This window comes from Oncorhynchus nerka, linkage group LG7 (assembly GCF_034236695.1).
Source record: "Oncorhynchus nerka isolate Pitt River linkage group LG7, Oner_Uvic_2.0, whole genome shotgun sequence".
NCBI classification, from domain to species: domain Eukaryota; kingdom Metazoa; phylum Chordata; class Actinopteri; order Salmoniformes; family Salmonidae; genus Oncorhynchus; species Oncorhynchus nerka.
In genome coordinates, this window is record NC_088402.1 from 97576766 (window position 1) to 97596256 (window position 19491).

The 19491-nt window shown below is 44.7% G+C and overlaps 1 protein-coding gene across 1 annotated transcript in view; it reads right to left on the reverse strand.

Annotated features, from left to right (window-relative positions):
- LOC115126149 (constitutive coactivator of PPAR-gamma-like protein 2) overlaps window positions 1-19491 on the reverse strand; it is a 71003-nt gene that overhangs the window by 32686 nt on the left and 18826 nt on the right. The window contains exons 5-8 of the mRNA XM_065021115.1: window positions 14139-14241; window positions 13875-13948; window positions 12439-12680; window positions 9591-9660 (exon numbers count right to left, since the gene is read on the reverse strand). Of these exons, the coding sequence (XP_064877187.1) occupies window positions 9591-9660; window positions 12439-12680; window positions 13875-13948; window positions 14139-14241 (489 nt within the window). The remainder of the gene's footprint in view (window positions 1-9590; window positions 9661-12438; window positions 12681-13874; window positions 13949-14138; window positions 14242-19491) is intronic.

The window sequence follows — 19491 nt, forward strand, 5'->3', positions numbered from 1 at the left end:
TGTGTGTATCAGTGTGTGTATCAGTGTGTGAGGGCGTATCAGTGTGTATATCAGTGTGTGTATCAGTGTGTGTCAGTGTGTGAGGTGTATCAGTGTGTGTATCAGTGTGTGTATCAGTGTGTGTATCAGTGTGTGTATCAGTGTGTGTATCAGTGTGTGTATCAGTGTGTGTATCAGTGTGTGTATCAGTGTGTGTATCAGTGTGTGTATCAGTGTGTATCAGTGTGTGTATCAGTGTGTGTATCAGTGTGTGTATCAGTGTGTGTATCAGTGTGTGTATCAGTGTGTGTATCAGTGTGTGAGAGCTGATCAGTGTGTATATCAGTGTGTATATCAGTGTGTGTATCAGTGTGTGAGGGCGTATCAGTGTGTGTATCAGTGTGTGTATCAGTGTGTATATCAGTGTGTATATCAGTGTGTGTATCAGTGTGTGTATCAGTGTGTATATCAGTGTATCAGTGTGTGTATCAGTGTGTGTGTGTCAGTGTGTGTATCAGTGTGTGATATCAGTGTGTGTATCAGTGTGTGTATCAGTGTGTATCAGTGTGTATATCAGTGTGTGTATCAGTGTGTGAGGGCGTATCAGTGTGTGTATCAGTGTGTATATCAGTGTGTATATCAGTGTGTATATCAGTGTGTGTATCAGTGTGTATATCAGTGTGTGTATCAGTGTGTGTATCAGTGTGTATATCAGTGTGTATATCAGTGTGTGTATCAGTGTGTGTATCAGTGTGTGTATCAGTGTGTGTATCAGTGTGTGTATCAGTGTGTATATCAGTGTGTGTATCAGTGTGTATCAGTGTGTATATCAGTGTGTGTATCAGTGTGTGTATCAGTGTGTGATCCGTGTGTGTATCAGTGTGTGTGTGTGAGGGCGGATCAGTGTGTGTATCAGTGTGTGTATCAGTGTGTGTATCAGTGTGTGAGGGCGTATCAGTGTGTGTATCAGTGTGTGTATCAGTGTGTGAGGGCGTATCAGTGTGTATATCAGTGTGTGTATCAGTGTGTGTATCAGTGTGTATATCAGTGTGTGTATCAGTGTGTGTATCAGTGTGTGTATCAGTGTGTGTATCAGTGTGTGTATCAGTGTGTGTATCAGTGTGTGTATCAGTGTGTGTATCAGTGTGTGTATCAGTGTGTGTATCAGTGTGTATATCAGTGTGTGTATCAGTGTGTGTATCAGTGTGTATATCAGTGTGTATATCAGTGTGTGTATCAGTGTGTGAGGGCGTATCAGTGTGTGTGTGTATCAGTGTGTGTATCAGTGTGTATATCATCAGTGTGTGTATCAGTGTGTGAGGTGTATCAGTGTGTATCATCAGTGTGTGTATCAGTGTGTGAGGCGTATCATATCAGTGTGTGTATCAGTGTGTATCAGAGGCAGTGATCAGTGTGTGTATCAGTGTGTGTATCAGTGTGTGTATCAGTGTGTGAGGGCGTGTGTGTCAGTGTGTGATGTATCAGTGTGTGTATCAGTGTGTGTATCAGTGTGTGAGGGGATCAGTATCAGTGTGTGTATCAGTGTGTGTATCAGTGTGTGTGTGTGAGGTGTGTGTATCGGATCAGTGTGTGTATCAGTGTGTGTATCAGTGTGTGTATCAGTGTGTGAGGTGTATCAGTGTGTGTATCAGTGTGTGTATCAGTGTGTGTATCAGTGTGTGAGTGTGTGTATCGTGATATCAGTGTGTGTATCAGTGTGTGTGTGTGATCAGTGTGTGTATCAGTGTGTGTATCAGTGTGTGTATATGTGTGTATCAGTGTGTGTATCAGTGTGTATCAGTGTGTATATCAGTGTGTGTATCAGTGTGTGAGGGCGTATCCGTGTGTATATCAGTGTGTGTATCAGTGTGTGAGGGGTGTATATCAGTATCAGTGTGTGAGTGTGCGTATCAGTGTGTGTATCAGTGTGTGTATCAGTGTGTATATCAGTGTGTGTATCAGTGTGTGAGGCGTATCAGTGTGTGTATCAGTGTGTGTATCAGTGTGTGATCAGTGTGTGTATCAGTGTGTGAGGGCAGTGATATCAGTGTGTGTATCAGTGTGTGTGTGTGTATCAGTGTGTGAGTGTGTGTATCAGTGTGTGTCAGTGTGTGTATCAGTGTGTGTATCAGTGTGTATATCAGTGTGTGTATCAGTGTGTGTATCAGTGTGTGTATCAGTGTGTGAGGGTGTATCAGTGTGTGTATCAGTGTGTGTATCAGTGTGTATAGTGTGTATATCAGTGTGTGTATCAGTGTGTATCAGTGTGTATCAGTGTGTGTATCAGTGTGTATATCAGTGTGTGTATCAGTGTGTGTATCAGGGTGTATCAGTGTGTGTATCAGTGTGTATCAGTGTGTGTATCAGTGTGTGTATCAGTGTGTGTATCAGTGTGTATATCAGTGTGTGATATCAGTGTGTGTATCAGTGTGTGTATCAGTGTGTGAGGTGTGTGTATCAGTGTGTGTATCAGTGTGTGTATCAGTGTGTATATCAGTGTGTATATCAGTGTGTGTATCAGTGTGTGTATCAGTGTGTGTATCAGTGTGTATATCAGTGTGTGTATCAGTGTGTGTATATGTGTGAGGTGGATCAGTGTGTGTATCAGTGTGTGAGGGCGTATCAGTGTGTGTGTGTCAGTGTGTGTATCAGTGTGTATATCAGTGTGTGTATCAGTGTGTATATCAGTGTGTGTATCAGTGTGTGTATCAGTGTGTATATCAGTGTGTATATCAGTGTGTATCAGTGTGTATCAGTGTGTGTGTATCAGTGTGTGTATGTGTATCAGTGTGTGTATCAGTGTGTGTATATCAGTGTGTGTATCAGTGTGTGTATCAGTGTGTGTATCAGTGTGTGTATCAGTGTGTGAGGGCGTATCAGTGTGTATATCAGTGTGTGTATCAGTGTGTGTATCAGTGTGTGAGGGCGTATCAGTGTGTGTATCAGTGTGTGTATCAGTGTGTGTATCAGTGTGTGTATCAGTGTGTGTATCAGTGTGTGTATCAGTGTGTGAGGCGTATCAGTGTGTATATCCGTGGCGTATCAGTGTGTGTATCAGTGTGTGTATCAGTGTGTGATCAGTGTGTGAGGCGGATCATATCCAGTGTGTGTATCAGTGTGTGAGTGTGTATCAGTGTGTGTATCAGTGTGTATCAGTGGCGTATCAGTGTGTGTATCCAGTGTGTGTATCAGTGTGTGAGGGCGTATCAGTGTGTGTATCAGTGTGTGTATCAGTGTGTGTATCAGTGTGTGTATCAGTGTGTGAGGGTGTATCAGTGTGTGTATCAGTGTGTGTATCAGTGTGTGTATCAGTGTGTATATCAGTGTGTGTATCAGTGTGTGTATCAGTGTGTGAGGTGTGGTATCAGTGTGTGTATCTGTGTGTGTATCAGTGTGTGTATCAGTGTGTGTATCAGTGTGTGTATCAGTGTGTATATCAGTGTGTATATCAGTGTGTGTCAGTGTGTGGGCAGTGTGTGTATCAGTGTGTATATCAGTGTGTATATCAGTGTGTGTATCAGTGTGTATATCAGTGTGTGTATCAGTGTGTGTATCAGTGTGTGTATCAGTGTGTGTATCAGTGTGTGTATCAGTGTGTGTATCAGTGTGTGTATCAGTGTGTGAGTGTGTGTATCAGTGTGTGTATCAGTGTGTATATCAGTGTGTGTATCAGTGTGTATCAGTGTGTGAGGGCGGATCAGTGTGTGTATCAGTGTGTATCAGTGTGTGTATCAGTGTGTGAGGGTGTATCAGTGTGTATATCAGTGTGTGTATCAGTGTGTGTATCAGTGTGTATATCAGTGTGTGTATCAGTGTGTGAGGCGTATCAGTGTGTGTATCAGTGTGTATATCAGTGTGTGTATCAGTGTGTGTATCAGTGTGTGAGGCGTATCAGTGTGTATCAGTGTGTGTATCAGTGTGTGAGGGTATCAGTGTGTGTATCAGTGTGTGTATCAGTGTGTGTAGTGTGTGAGTGTATCAGTGTATCAGTGTGTGTATCAGTGTGTGTATCAGTGTGTGATATCAGTGTGTGTATCAGTGTGTATCAGTGTGTGAGGGCAGTGTGTGTATCAGTGTGTGTGTATCAGTGTGTGTATCAGTGTATCAGTGTATCAGTGTGTATCAGTGTGTGTATCAGTGTGTGAGGCGGATCAGTGTGTGTATCAGTGTGTGTATCAGTGTGTATATCAGTGTGTGTATCAGTGTGTGAGGGCAGTGTGTGTATCCGTGTGTGTATCCGTGTGTGTATCAGTGTGTGAGGGCGGATCAGTGTGTGTATCAGTGTGTGTATCAGTGTGTGAGTGTGTATATCAGTGTGTGTATCAGTGTGTGATATCCAGTGTGTGTATCAGTGTGTGTTTCAGTGTGTGAGGCGGATCAGTGTGTGTATCAGTGTGTATCAGTGTGTATATCAGTGTGTGTATCAGTGTGTGTATCAGGTGTGATCAGTGTATCAGTGTGTATATCAGTGTGTGTATCAGTGTGTGTATCCGTGTGTGTATCAGTGTGTGTATCAGTGTGTGTATCAGTGTGTGAGGGCGTATCAGTGTGTATATCAGTGTGTGTATCAGTGTGTGTATCAGTGTGTGAGGGTGTATCAGTGTGTGAGGGGCGGATCAGTGTGTATATCAGTGTGTGAGGGTGTATCAGTGTGTATCAGTGTGTGTATCAGTGTGTGTATCAGTGTGTGTATCAGTGTGTATCATCAGTGTGTATCAGTGTGTGATATCAGTGTGTGTATCAGTGTGTGTATCAGTGTGTAGGGCGTATCAGTGTGTGTATCAGTGTGTGAGGGCGTATCAGTGTGTGAGTGTGTATCAGTGTGTGTATCAGTGTGTGTCATCAGTGTGTATCAGTGTGTGTATCAGTGTGTGTATCAGTGTGTATATCAGTGTGTGTGTATCAGTGTGTGATCAGTGTGTATCAGTGTGTGTATCAGTGTGTATCAGTGTGTGTATCAGTGTGTGTATCAGTGTGTGTATCAGTGTGTGTATCAGTGTGTGAGAGCTGATCAGTGTGTGTATCAGTGTGTGTATCAGTGTGTGTATCAGTGTGTGTATCAGTGTGTGTATCAGTGTGTATATCAGTGTGTGTATCAGTGTGTGAGGGCGTATCAGTGTGTATATCAGTGTGTGTATCAGTGTGTGAGGGGCATATCAGTGTGTGTATCAGTGTGTGTGTATATCAGTGTGTGTATCAGTGTGTATCAGTGTGTGAGTGTGTGTATCAGTGTGTATATCAGTGTGTGTATCAGTGTGTGTATCAGTGTGTATCAGTGTGTATATCAGTGTGTGTATCAGTGTGTGAGGCGTATCAGTGTGTGTATCCGTGTGTGTATCAGTGTGTGAGTGGGGTGATCAGTGTGTATCCAGTGTGTGTATCAGTGTGTGTATCAGTGTGTGTATCAGTGTGTATATCAGTGTGTGTATCAGTGTGTGTATCAGTGTGTGAGGGCGTATCAGTGTGTGTATCAGTGTGTGTATCAGTGTGTGTATCAGTGTGTGTATCAGTGTGTATCAGTGTGTGTATCAGTGTGTGTATCAGTGTGTGAGGCGTATCAGTGTGTATATCAGTGTGTGTATCAGTGTATCAGTGTGTGTATCAGTGTGTGAGGCGGATCAGTGTGTGTATCAGTGTGTGTATCAGTGTGTGTATCAGTGTGTGAGGCGTATATCAGTGTGTGTATCAGTGTGTGAGGCGGATCAGTGTGTGTATCAGTGTGTGTATCAGTGTGTGTATCAGTGTGTGTATCAGTGTGTGAGGCGTATCAGTGTGTGTATCAGTGTGTGTATCAGTGTGTGTATCAGTGTGTGTATCAGTGTGTGTGTATCAGTGTGTGTAGTCAGTGTGTGTATCAGTGTGTGTATCAGTGTGTGAGGGTATCAGTGTGTGTATCAGTGTGTGTATCAGTGTGTGAGGGCGTCAGTGTGTGTATCAGTGTGTGTATCAGTGTGTGTATCAGTGTGTGTATCAGTGTGTGTGTGTATCAGTGTGTGTATCAGTGTGTGAGGCGTATCAGTGTGTATATCAGTGTGTGTATCAGTGTGTGTATCAGTGTGTGTATCAGTGTGTGTATCAGTGTGTGATATCAGTGTGTGTATCAGTGTGTGATATCAGTGTGTGTATCAGTGTGTGTATATCAGTGTGTGTATCAGTGTGTGTATCCAGTGTGTGAGGCGTATCAGTGTGTGTATCAGTGTGTGTATCAGTGTGTGTGTTTGAGGTATCGTGATCAGTGTGTGTATCAGTGTGTATATCAGTGTGTGTATCAGTGTGTGAGGCGTATCAGTGTGTATATCAGTGTGTGTATCAGTGTGTGAGGGCATATCAGTGTGTGAGGTGTGTATCGGATCAGTGTGTGTATCAGTGTGTGTATCAGTGTGTGTATCAGTGTGTGAGGTGTGCGTATCAGTGTGTGAGGGCGGATCAGTGTGTGTGTATCAGTGTGTGTATCAGTGTGTGTATCAGTGTGTGTATCAGTGTGTGAGGGCGTATCAGTGTGTGTATCAGTGTGTATATCAGTGTGTGTATCAGTGTGTGAGGGCGTATCAGTGTGTGAGGGCGTATCAGTGTGTGTATCAGTGTGTATATCAGTGTGTGTATCAGTGTGTGTATCAGTGTGTGTATCAGTGTGTGTATCAGTGTGTGTATCAGTGTGTGTGTGTCAGTGTGTGTGTGATCAGTGTGTGTATCAGTGTGTGTATCAGTGTGTTGTGTGTATCAGTGGTGTATCAGTGTGTGTATCAGTGTGTGTATCAGTGTGTGTATCAGTGTGTGTATCAGTGTGTGTATCAGTGTGTGTATCAGTGTGTGAGTGTGTGTATCAGTGTGTGTATCAGTGTGTGTATCAGTGTGTGTATCAGTGTGTGTATCAGTGTGTGATCAGTGTGTGTATCAGTGTGTGTATCAGTGTGTGTATCAGTGTGTGAGGGTGTATCAGTGTCAGTGTGTGTATCAGTGTGTGTATCAGTGTGTGTATCAGTGTGTGTATCATCAGTGTGTATATCAGTGTGTGTATCAGTGTGTGTATCAGTGTGTGAGGGCGGATCAGTGTGTGTATCGGTGTGTGTATCAGTGTGTGTATCAGTGTGTGTATCAGTGTGTGTATCAGTGTGTGAGGGTATCAGTGTGTGTATCATCGGATCAGTGTGTGTATCAGTGTGTATATCAGTGTGTGTGTGTGTATCAGTGTGTGTATCAGTGTGTGAGGGTATCGGATCAGTGTGTGTATCGGTGTGTGTATCAGTGTGTGTATCAGTGTGTGTATCAGTGTGTGTATCAGTGTGTGTATCAGTGTGTGAGGGGCGTATCAGTGTGTGTATCAGTGTGTGTTCAGTGTGTGAGGCGGATCAGTGTGTGTATCAGTGTGTGTGTGTCAGTGTGTGTATCAGTGTGTATATCAGTGTGTGTATCAGTGTGTGTATCAGTGTGTGAGGCGTATCGTGTGTGTATCAGTGTGTGTGTGTGTATCAGTGTGTGTATCAGTGTGTGAGGGCGGATCAGTGTGTGTATCAGTGTGTGTATCAGTGTGTGTATCAGTGTGTGTATCAGTGTGTGTATCAGTGTGTGTATCAGTGTGAGGTGTATCAGTGTGTGTATCAGTGTGTGAGGCGTATCAGTGTGTATATCAGTGTGTGTATCAGTGTGTGTATCAGTGTGTGTATCAGTGTGTGTATCAGTGTGTGAGGGCGGATCAGTGTGTGTATCAGTGTGTGTATCAGTGTGTGTATCAGTGTGTGTGTATCAGTGTGTATCAGTGTGTGTGTGTGAGGCGGATCAGTGTGTGTATCAGTGTGTGTATCAGTGTGTGAGGGCGTATCAGTGTGTATATCAGTGTGTGTATCAGTGTGTGAGGGCGGATCAGTGTGTGTATCAGTGTGTGTATCAGTGTGTGTATCAGTGTGTGTATCAGTGTGTGAGGGCGTATCAGTGTGTGTATCAGTGTGTATATCAGTGTGTGTATCAGTGTGTGTATCAGTGTGTGAGGGCGTATCAGTGTGTGTATCAGTGTGTGTATCAGTGTGTGTATCAGTGTGTATATCAGTGTGTGAGGGTGTATCAGTGTGTGTATCAGTGTGTATCAGTGTGTGTATCAGTGTGTGTATCAGTGTGTGAGGGCTGATCAGTGTGTGTATCAGTGTGTGTATCAGTGTGTGAGGGCGTATCAGTGTGTGTATCAGTGTGTGTATCAGTGTGTGTATCAGTGTGTGTATCAGTGTGTGTATCTGTGTGTATATCAGTGTGTATATCAGTGTGTATATCAGTGTGTGTATCAGTGTGTGTATCAGTGTGTGTATCAGTGTGTATATCAGTGTGTGTATCAGTGTGTATATCAGTGTGTATATCAGTGTGTATATCAGTGTGTGTATCAGTGTGTATATCAGTGTGTGTATCAGTGTGTATCAGTGTGTATATCAGTGTGTGTATCAGTGTGTGAGGGCGTATCCGTGTGTGTATCCGTGTGTGTATCAGTGTGTGAGGGCGGATCAGTGTGTGTATCCGTGTGTGTATCAGTGTGTGTATCAGTGTGTGAGGGCGTATCAGTGTGTATATCAGTGTGTGTATCAGTGTGTGTATCAGTGTGTGTATCAGTGTGTGAGGGCGTATCAGTGTGTGTATCAGTGTGTGTATCAGTGTGTGAGGGCGTATCAGTGTGTATATCAGTGTGTGTATCAGTGTGTGTATCAGTGTGTGAGGGCGGATCAGTGTGTATATCAGTGTGTGTATCAGTGTGTATATCAGTGTGTGTATCAGTGTGTGAGGGCGTATCAGTGTGTGTATCAGTGTGTATATCAGTGTGTGTATCAGTGTGTGAGGGCGTATCAGTGTGTGTATCAGTGTGTGTATCAGTGTGTGAGGGTGTATCAGTGTGTGTATCAGTGTGTGTATCAGTGTGTGAGGGCGGATCAGTGTGTGTATCAGTGTGTGTATCAGTGTGTGTATCAGTGTGTGAGGGCATATCAGTGTGTGAGGGCATATCAGTGTGTGAGGGCGTATCTGGGTGTTGTGTGTGTGTGTATTAGTGTGCTGTGTGTGTGTGTGTATTAGTGTGCTGTGTGTGTATTAGTGTGCTGTGTGTGTATCAGCGCATTCCTTTGGACCATGATAGTTTGTTGATGTGGAGGAACTTGAAGCTGTCAACCTGCTCCACTACAGCCTCGTCGATGGGAATGGGGGCTCAGTCCTCCAATCCTGTAGTCCACAATCAGCTCCTTTGTCTTGATCATGTTGAGAGAGAGGTTGTTGTCCTGGCATCACACAGCCAGGTCTCTGACCTCCTCCCTACAGGCTGTCTCGTCGTAGTTGGTGATCAGGCCTCCTGTTGTGTCATCAGCAAACCTGATGACGGTGTTGGAGTCGTGTTGGAGTTGTGCTTGGCCAGGGAGTACAGGAGGGGACTAAGCACGCAACCCTGAGGGGCCCCAGTGTTTGAGGATCGGCGTGGCAGATGTGTTGCTGCCTACCCTCACCACCTGGGGGCGGCCCGTCAGGAAGTCCAGGATCCAGTTGCAGAGGGAGGGGTTTAGTCCCAGAGTCTTTAGCTTGGTGATGAGCTTTGAGGGCACTATGGTGTTGAACGCTGAGCTGTAGTCAATGAACAGCATTCTCACATAGGTGTTCCTTTTGTCCAGGTGGGAAAGGGCAGTGTGGCGCACATTAGAGATCATGTCATCTGTGGATCTGTTGGGGCAGAATGGAAATTGGAGTGGGTCTATGGTTTCTGTTTCAAAGCACTTCATGGCTACAGGCATGAGTGCTACGGGTCGGTAGTCATTTAGGCAGGTTACATTAGTGTTCTTGGACACAAGGACTATGGAAGTTAGCTTGAAACATGTTGGTATTACAGACTCAGTCAGGGAGAAGTTGAAAATGTCAGTTAAGACACTTGCCAGTTGGTCAGCGCGTCCTCTGAGCACACGTCCTGGTAATCCGTCTGGCCCCGCAGCCTTGTGAATGTTGACCTGTTTAAAAGATCTTACTCAAGTCGGCTACGGAGAGCTTGATCACACAGTCATTCGGGAACAGCTGGTGCCCTCATGCATGCTTCAGTGTTGATTGCCTAGACGCATGAATATTAGTCATTTAGCTCATCTGGTAGGCTTGTGTCACTGGGCAGCTCAAGGCTGTGCTTTGTAGTCAGTAATAGTTTGCAAGCCCTGCCACATCCGACGAGCATTGGAGTTGGTGTAGGATTCAATCTTAGTCCTGTATTGATGCTTTGCATGTTTGAAGGTTTGTCGGAGGGCATAGCGGGATTTCTTATAGGTGTCCGGGTTAGAGTCCCGCCCCTTGAAAGCGGCAACTTTAGCTCAGAGCGGATGTTGCCTGTAATCTATGGCTTCTGGTTAGGGTATGTACGTACAGTCACTGTGGGGATGTTGCCTGTAATCCATAGCTTCTGGTTAGGGTATGTACGTACAGTCACTGTGGGGATGTTGCCTGTAACCCATGGCTTCTGGTTAGGGTATGTACGAACGGTCACTGTGGGGATGTTGCCTGTAATCCATGGCTTCTGGTTGGGGTATGTACGTAGTCACTGTGGGGATGTTGCCTGTAATCCATAGCTTCTGGTTAGGGTATGTACGTACAGTCACTGTGGGGATGTTGCCTGTAACCCATGGCTTCTGGTTAGGGTATGTACGAACGGTCACTGTGGGGATGTTGCCTGTAATCCATGGCTTCTAGTTGGGGTATGTACGTACAGTCACTGTGGGGATGTTGCCTGTAATCCATGGCTTCTGGTTAGGGTATGTACGTACAGTCACTGTGGGGATGTTGCCTGTAATCTATGGCTTCTGGTTAGGGTATGTACGTACAGTCACTGTGGGGATGTTGCCTGTAACCCATGGCTTCTGGTTAGGGTATGTACGAACGGTCACTGTGGGGATGTTGCCTGTAATCCATGGCTTCTGGTTAGGGTATGTACGAACGGTCACTGTGGGGATGTTGCCTGTAATCCATGGCTTCTGGTTAGGGTATGTACGTACAGTCACTGTGGGGATGTTGCCTGTAATCCATGGCTTCTGGTTGGGGTATGTACGAACGGTCACTGTGGGGATGTTGCCTGTAATCCATGGCTTCTGGTTGGGGTATGTACGAACGGTCACTGTGGGGATGTTGCCTGTAATCCATGGCTTCTGGTTAGGGTATGTACGTACAGTCACTGTGGGGATGTTGCCTGTAACCCATGGCTTCTGGTTGGGGTATGTACGTACAGTCACTGTGGGGATGTTGCCTGTAACCCATGGCTTCTGGTTAGGGTATGTACGTACAGTCACTGTGGGGATGTTGCCTGTAACCCATGGCTTCTGGTTAGGGTATGTATGTACGTACAGTCACTGTGGGGATGTTGCCTGTAACCCATGGCTTCTGGTTAGGGTATGTACGTACAGTCACTGTGGGGATGTTGCCTGTAACCCATGGCTTCTGGTTAGGGTATGTACGAACGGTCACTGTGGGGACGACTTAATCGATGCACTTATTGATGGAACCATTGACTGATGTGGTGTTCTCCTCAATGCCAACGGAAGAATCCCGGAACGTATTCCAGTCTGATAGCAAAACAGTCCTGTAGTTTAGCATCTGCTTCATCTGACCACTTCCGTATAGAGTCACTGGTACTTCCTGCTTTAGTTTTTGTTTGTAAGCAGGAATCAGGAGGATAGAGTTGTGGTCAGAACTGCCAAATGGAGGCCGGGGGAGAGCTTTGTACTCGTCTGTCTGTGGAATAAATGTCTAGAGTTGTGTGTGTGCGTGTGTGCGTGTGTGTATCACTGTGAGTGTGTGTGTGTGTGTGTGTGTGTATCACTGTGTGTGTGTGTGTGTGTGTGTGTGTGTATCACTGTGTGTGTGTGTGTGTGTGTGTGTATCACTGTGTGTGTGTGTGTGTGTGTATCACTGTGTGTGTGTGTGTGTGTGTGTATCACTGTGTGTGTGTGTGTGTGTGTATCACTGTGTGTGTGTGTGTGTGTGTATCACTGTGTGTGTGTGTGTATCACTATGTGTGTGTGTGTGTGTGTGTGTATCACTGTGTGTGTGTGTGTGTGTGTGTGTATCACTGTGTGTGTGTGTGTGTGTGTGTGTGTGTGTATCACTGTGTGTGTGTATCACTATGTGTGTGTGTGTATCACTGTGTGTGTGTATCACTATGTGTGTGTGTGTGTGTGTGTGTGTGTATCACTATGTGTGTGTGTGTGTGTGTGTGTGTCACTGTGTGTGTGTGTGTGTGTGTGTGTGTGTGTGTATCACTGTGTGTGTGTGGGTGTATCACTGTGTGTGTGTGTGTGTATCACTGTGTGTGTGTATCACTATGTGTGTGTGTGTATCACTGTGTGTGTGTATCACTATGTGTGTGTGTGTGTGTGTGTGTGTGTGTATCACTATGTGTGTGTGTATGTGTGTGTGTGTGTGTGTGTATCACTATGTGTGTGTGTGTGTGTGTGTGTGTGTGTGTCTTACTTGCTGTCGTTTGGTTCATCTCCATCAGATGATGAAGGAGACGGGGAGGGAGCGGCCGCATGGTGATTCGGTAATCTACTTCCTCCCTGGTCATATGGAGCTGACCAATCGGTGAAGGCCATTTTCCCTGGCAGTGAATCGTTGCAGTCCTGCAGAGGAGGTGGGGGGTTCTGGAACAGAGGGGTGTGGCCCGGTCCGTACGGAGCATTCTGATAGGGTGGCTTCACACCCTGGAGGGGGTACTGGGGGGAGAGAGAGATGTCAGAACTACAACAAGCTGGAATACAGCCATTGTTGCTGGTTAAGTGATAGCAAGAGTCAACTGAGTCAATACAAGAGAACCAGCTACTGTACTACTGAGTCAATACAAGAGAGGAGCCAGCTACTGTACTGCTGAGTCAATACAAGAGGAGAGACAGCTACTGTACTACGGAGTCAATACAAGAGAGGAGCCAGCTACTGTACTACGGAGTCAATACAAGAGAGGAGCCAGCTACTGTACTACTGAGTCAATACAAGAGAGGAGCCAGCTACTGTACTACGGAGTCAATACAAGAGGAGAGACAGCTACTGTACTACTGAGTCAATACAAGAGAAGAACCAGCTACTGTACTGCTGAGTCAATACAAGAGAACCAGCTACTGTACTGCTGAGTCAATACAAGAGAAGAACCAGCTACTGTACTGCTGAGTCAATACAAGAGAAGAACCAGCTACTGTACTGCTGAGTCAATACAAGAGAAGAACCAGCTACTGTACTGCTGAGTCAATACAAGAGAACCAGCTACTGTACTGCTGAGTCAATACAAGAGAAGAACCAGCTACTGTACTGCTGAGTCAATACAAGAGAACCAGCTACTGTACTACTGAGTCAATACAAGAGGAGAACCAGCTACTGTACTACTGAGTCAATACAAGAGAACCAGCTACTGTACTACTGAGTCAATACAAGAGAACCAGCTACTGTACTGCTGAGTCAATACAAGAGAACCAGCTACTGTACTGCTGAGTCAATACAAGAGAACCAGCTACTGTACTACTGAGTCAATACAAGAGAACCAGCTACTGTACTGCTGAGTCAATACAAGAGAACCAGCTACTGTACTGCTGAGTCAATACAAGAGAACCAGCTACTGTACTGCTGAGTCAATACAAGAGAACCAGCTACTGTACTACTGAGTCAATACAAGAGAACCAGCTACTGTACTGCTGAGTCAATACAAGAGAACCAGCTACTGTACTACTGAGTCAATACAAGAGAACCAGCTACTGTACTGCTGAGTCAATACAAGAGAACCAGCTACTGTACTGCTGAGTCAATACAAGAGAACCAGCTACTGTACTGCTGAGTCAATACAAGAGAACCAGCTACTGTACTGCTGAGCCAAGAAGCTTAGGAGGTAATAACTAGCTACATCAGAGGCATGTGACTCCTACCTGGGTCTTTACAGTCTGCATCGCCCCCATGTGGCCAGGAGGTCCACCAAACGGAGCCGGCCCAAACCCTGGCACTACACACAGACAGAGAAATAAATTACTTGTCCAATTTAGCAGGTCTAACAAGTATTTAAGAAAAAGCTTTAGCCAATCGTGTCACTGACTACAAGAGATACTGTATGACGGACAGCGGCCTTCGCCAAATGCGGGGTTACTCACAGAGGTAGGGGGAGGTTCCCATGGAGAGTGGGCGGGGTTACTCACAGAGGTAGGGGGAGGTTCCCATGGAGAGTGGGCGGGGTTTAGAGGCAGCTGAGAAATACTCCACAGCTCTCTTAAAACGCTGCACCTTGTCCTCCATACGAGACTAGAGGGAGACAAATGTATATTTATTTAACCTTTATTTATTAAACAGGGATCCACATTGAGATTAGACATATTTTACAAGAGAGCCCTGTACACATTACAATAAAAACAGAATATTAAAACATACACGTGTATAAAACAATAGAATTCAGCTCAATAAAAAAAAAATAATAATTTCATAAAAGCATTCCCATTCAACTACATAGAGGTCCTCAATCAACAATGTAAACTGCCTGAGTGGCACCAGCACATCTAAGTGCAGTGAACTAGAAGCAATAAAAACAAAATGCAGATTTTCCCAAGTCTGTAGAGACTGGAGAGATCTCTGTTATCCATTCCTGTGAATGGGTTATTTTGATATGAAAAAAACATCTTGGATCTTAGCTTCTTAGTCAGATGATTAATGTGTGTTATAAAGGACAACTTGTCATCAATCCAGACACCCAGGTACTTCTATTGAGAAACAAGCTCAATGTGGGCTCCATTTATAGGGCAAGTCCTCAGGGTCAACATTTCATGACCTACAGAACAGCATGAGCTTGGTTTTACTTAGTATTTACACTAATTTAAGATCTGGATTTCTGAACTGAATAAAAGTCATCCTAAAGTTCATGAATGGCCTGCTGCACTGAGGTGGCACAGGAACACAACACTGGGTTATAGAGATGAATGGCCTGCTGCACTGAGGTGGCACAGGAACACAACACTGGGTTATAGAGATGAATGGCCTGCTGCACTGAGGTGGACACAGGAACACAACACTGGGTCATAGAGATGAATGGCCTGCTGCACTGAGGTGGAACAGGAACACAACACTGGGTCATAGAGATGAATGGCCTGCTGCACTGAGGTGGCACAGGAACACAACACTGGGTTATAGAGATGAATGGCCTGCTGCACTGAGGTGGCACAGGAACACAACACTGTGTCATAGAGATGAATGGCCTGCTGCACTGAGGTGGAACAGGAACACAACACTGTGTCATAGAGATGAATGGCCTGCTGCACTGAGGTGGAACAGGAACACAACACTGTGTCATAGAGATGAATGGCCTGCTGCACTGAGGTGGAACACAACACTGGTCATAGAGATGAATGGCCTGCTGCTGACAGGAACACAACACTGGGTCATAGAGATGAATGGCCTGCTGCACTGAGGTGGCACAGGAACACAACACTGTGTCATAGAGATGAATGGCCTGCTGCACTGAGGTGGAACAGGAACACAACACTGTGTCATTGGATACTGGGGGGCAGTATAGAGTAGCTTGGATGAATACGGTGCCCAGAGTAAACTGCCTGCTACTCAGGCATTAAAGCTACAATATGCATATAATTAGTATATTTGGATAGAAACCCCGTTGAAGTTTCTAAACCTGTTTGAATGATGTCTGTGAGTATAACAGAACTCATATGGCAGGCGAAAACCAGAGGAAAAAAATCCAACCAGGAAGTGGGAAATCTGAGGATGGTCGATTTTAAACTCAGCCCTTATTGAAGATACAGTGGGATATTAGTCATGTTGCACTTCCTAAGGCTTCCACTAGATGTCAACAGTCTTTAGAAACTTGTTTGAGGCTTCTACTGTAAAGGGGGGCTCATAAGGGCTCTTTGAGTCAGTGGTCTGGCAGAGTGCCAGCGCGGTCATGAGAGAGTTAGCGCGGTCATGAGAGTTAGCTCGCATTCCATTGCTTTTCTACAGACAAAGGAATTCTCCGGTTGGAACATTATTGAAGATTTATGTTAAAAACATCCTAAAGATTGATTCTATCCATCGTTTGATATGTTTCTACGGACTGTAACGGAACTTTTTGACATTTCGTCTGCTCCTAGTGAACGCGCTTTGTGACTTTGGATTTGTTTACAAAACGTGCTAACAAAAGTAGCTACTTGGACATAAATGATGGACATTATCTAACAAATCAAACATTTATTGTGGAACTGGGATTCCTGGGAGTGCATTCTGATGAAGACCATCAAAGGTAAGTGAATATTTATAATGCTATTTCACACTAATGTTGACTACACAACATGGTGGATATTTCTTTGGCTGGTTTGGGCTCTGAGCGCCGTACTCAGATTATTGCATGGTGGTTGCATTAAGGAGAAGTTTATCTAAAGTTCCATGTATAATAGTTGTATCTTTCCTCAATGTTTATTATGAGTATTTCTGTGAATAGATGTGGCTCTCTGAAAAATCACGGCATGTTTTGGAACTACTGAACATAACACGCCAATGTAAAATAAGATTTTTGGATATAAATATGAACTTTATCCAACAAAACATACATGTATTGTGTAACATGAGTGTCATCTGATGAAGATCAAAGGTTAGTGATTCATTTCATTGCTGCTTTTTGTGACTCGTCTCTTTGGCTGGAAAAATGGCTGTGTTTTTCTGTGACTTGGTGGTGACCTAACATAATAGTTTGTGCTTTCGCTGTAAAGCCTTTTGGAAATCAGACTGTGGCTGGATTAACGAGAATTTCATATTTAAAATGGTGTAAAATACTTGATTGCTGAAGAATTTTAATTAGGAGATTTTTGTTGTTTTGAATTTGGCGCCCTAAACTTTCACTGGCTGTTGGCGGGGTGGGACGCTACCGCCCCGAATATCCCAGAGGTTAAGTAGCTAGCCTCCCAGGTGAACATCCCAGAGAGGTTAAGTAGCTAGCCTCCCGGGTGAACATCCCAGAGAGGTTATGTAGCTAGCCTCCCGGGTGAACATCCCAGAGAAGTTAAGTAGCTAGCCTCCCGGGTGAACATCCCAGAGAGGTTAAGTAGCTAGCCTCCCGGGTGAACATCCCAGAGAGGTTAAGTAGCTAGCCTCCCGGGTGAACATCCCAGAGAGGTTAAGTAGCTAGCCTCCCGGGTGAACATCCCAGAGAGGTTAATATACAAAGTGAACAATGGACCCAAAATCAAACCCTAAGGAACACCTTTTTGAATCTCAATTCAGATTAAACCCCATCTACCAAGATGGCCTGAGTTCTGTCACTAAGATAATTCAGATTAAACCCCATCTACCAAGATGGCCTGAGTTCTGTCACTAAGATAATTCAGATTAAACCCCATCTACCAAGATGGCCTGAGTTCTGTCACTAAGATAATTCAGATTAAACCCCATCTACCAAGATGGCCTGAGTTCTGTCACTAAGATAATTCAGATTAAACCCCATCTACCAAGATGGCCTGAGTTCTGTCACTAAGATAATTCTGAAACCATAAAAAGGCTGTACAGTGGCAAGAATAAGTACGTGAACCCTTTGAAAATACCTGGATTTCTGCATAAATTGGTCATAAAATTTGATCTGATCATCTGGGTCACAACAACAGACAAAGAGTCTGCTTAAACTAATAACACACAAACTATTGTCTATACTGAATACATCATTTAAACATTCCGTGTAGGTTGGGAAAAGTATGTGAACCCCAAGGCTAATGACTTCTCCAAAAGCTAACTGGAGTCAGCTAACCTGGAGCCCAATCAGTGAGACGAGGAGCCCAATCAGTGAGACGAGGAGCCCAATCAGTGAGACGAGGAGCCCAATCAGTGAGACGAGGAGCCCAATCAGTGAGACGAGGAGCCCAATCAGTGAGACGAGATTGGAGATGTTGGTTAGAGCTGCCTTGCCCTGTTAAAATACACAGTTCTCTCTTCACAAGAAGCATTGCCTGATGTGAACCATGCCTCGAACAAAAGAGATCTCAGAAGACCTACGTGTAATCATTGTTGACTTGCATAAAGCTGGAAAGGGTTACAAAAGTATCTCTAAAAGCCTTGATGTTCATCAGTACACGGTAAGACAAATTGTCGATAAATTGAGAACGTTCAGCACTGTTGCTACTCTCCCTAGGAGTGGCCGCCCTGCAAAGATGACTGCAAGAGCACAGTGCAGAATGTTCAATGAGGTTAAGAAGAATCCTAGAGTGTCAGCTAAAGACTTACAGAAATCTCTGGAACATTCTAACATCTCTGACGAGTCTACAATACGTAAAACACTCAACAAGAATGGTGTTCATGGGAGGACACCACGGAAGAAGCCACTGCTGTCCAAAAAAAATATTGCTGCATGTCTGAAGTTCGCAAAAGAGCACCTGGATGTTCCACATCGCTACTGGCAAAATATTCTGTGGACAGATTAAACTATAGTTGAGTTGTTTGGAAGGAACACACAACACTATGTGTGGAGAAAAAGAGGCACAGCACACCAACATCAAAACCTCATCCCAACTGTAAAGTATGGTGGAGGGAGCATCATGGTTTGGGGCTGCTTTGCTGCCTCAGGGCCTGGACAACTTGCTATCATCGACAGAAAAATTAATTCCCAAGATTAGCCTAGTGGTAGCCTAGTGGTTAGAGCGTTGGACTAGTAACCGGAAGGTTGCGAGTTCAAACCCCCGAGCTGACAAGGTACAAATCTGTCGTTCTGCCCCTGAACAGGCAGTTAACCCACTGTTCCCAGGCCGTCATTGAAAATAAGAATGTGTTCTTAACTGACTTGCCTGGTTAAATAAAGGTCAAATAAAAATCAAGACATTTTGCAGAATGTAAGACTATCTGTCCGCCAATTGAAGCTCAACGACCCAAAACACAGAAGTAAATCAACCACAGAATGGCTTCAACAGAAGACAATACACCTTATGGAGTGGCCCAGTCAGTCCTGACCTCAACCCGATTGAGATGCAGTGTCCTGACCTCAACCCGATTGAGATGCAGTGTCCTGACCTCAACCCGATTGAGATGCAGTGTCCTGACCTCAACCCGATTGAGATGCAGTGTCCTGACCTCAACCCCATTGAGATGCAGTGTCCTGACCTCAACCCCATTGAGATGCAGTGTCCTGACCTCAACCCCATTGAGATGCAGTGTCCTGACCTCAACCCCATTGAGATGCAGTGTCCTGACCTCAACCCCATTGAGATGCAGTGTCCTGACCTCAACCCCATTGAGATGCAGTGTCCTGACCTCAACCCCATTGAGATGCAGTGTCCTGACCTCAACCCCATTGAGATGCAGTGTCCTGACCTCAACCCCATTGAGATGCAGTGTCCTGATGAAAAATACATTTGAGAATGTAAACATATTTGAGGACGGATTAAATATTGGATGTTGAAATCATAAAGCAAACAATTGAAAGCAAAATGTATAGAATTGTTAATAAAAATAAGACATCAAAAGCAAAACCCCAAAAAGCGAGAGCAGAACTATGACAAATTATTTTTTTTAAATATTTTATAACGAATGCAA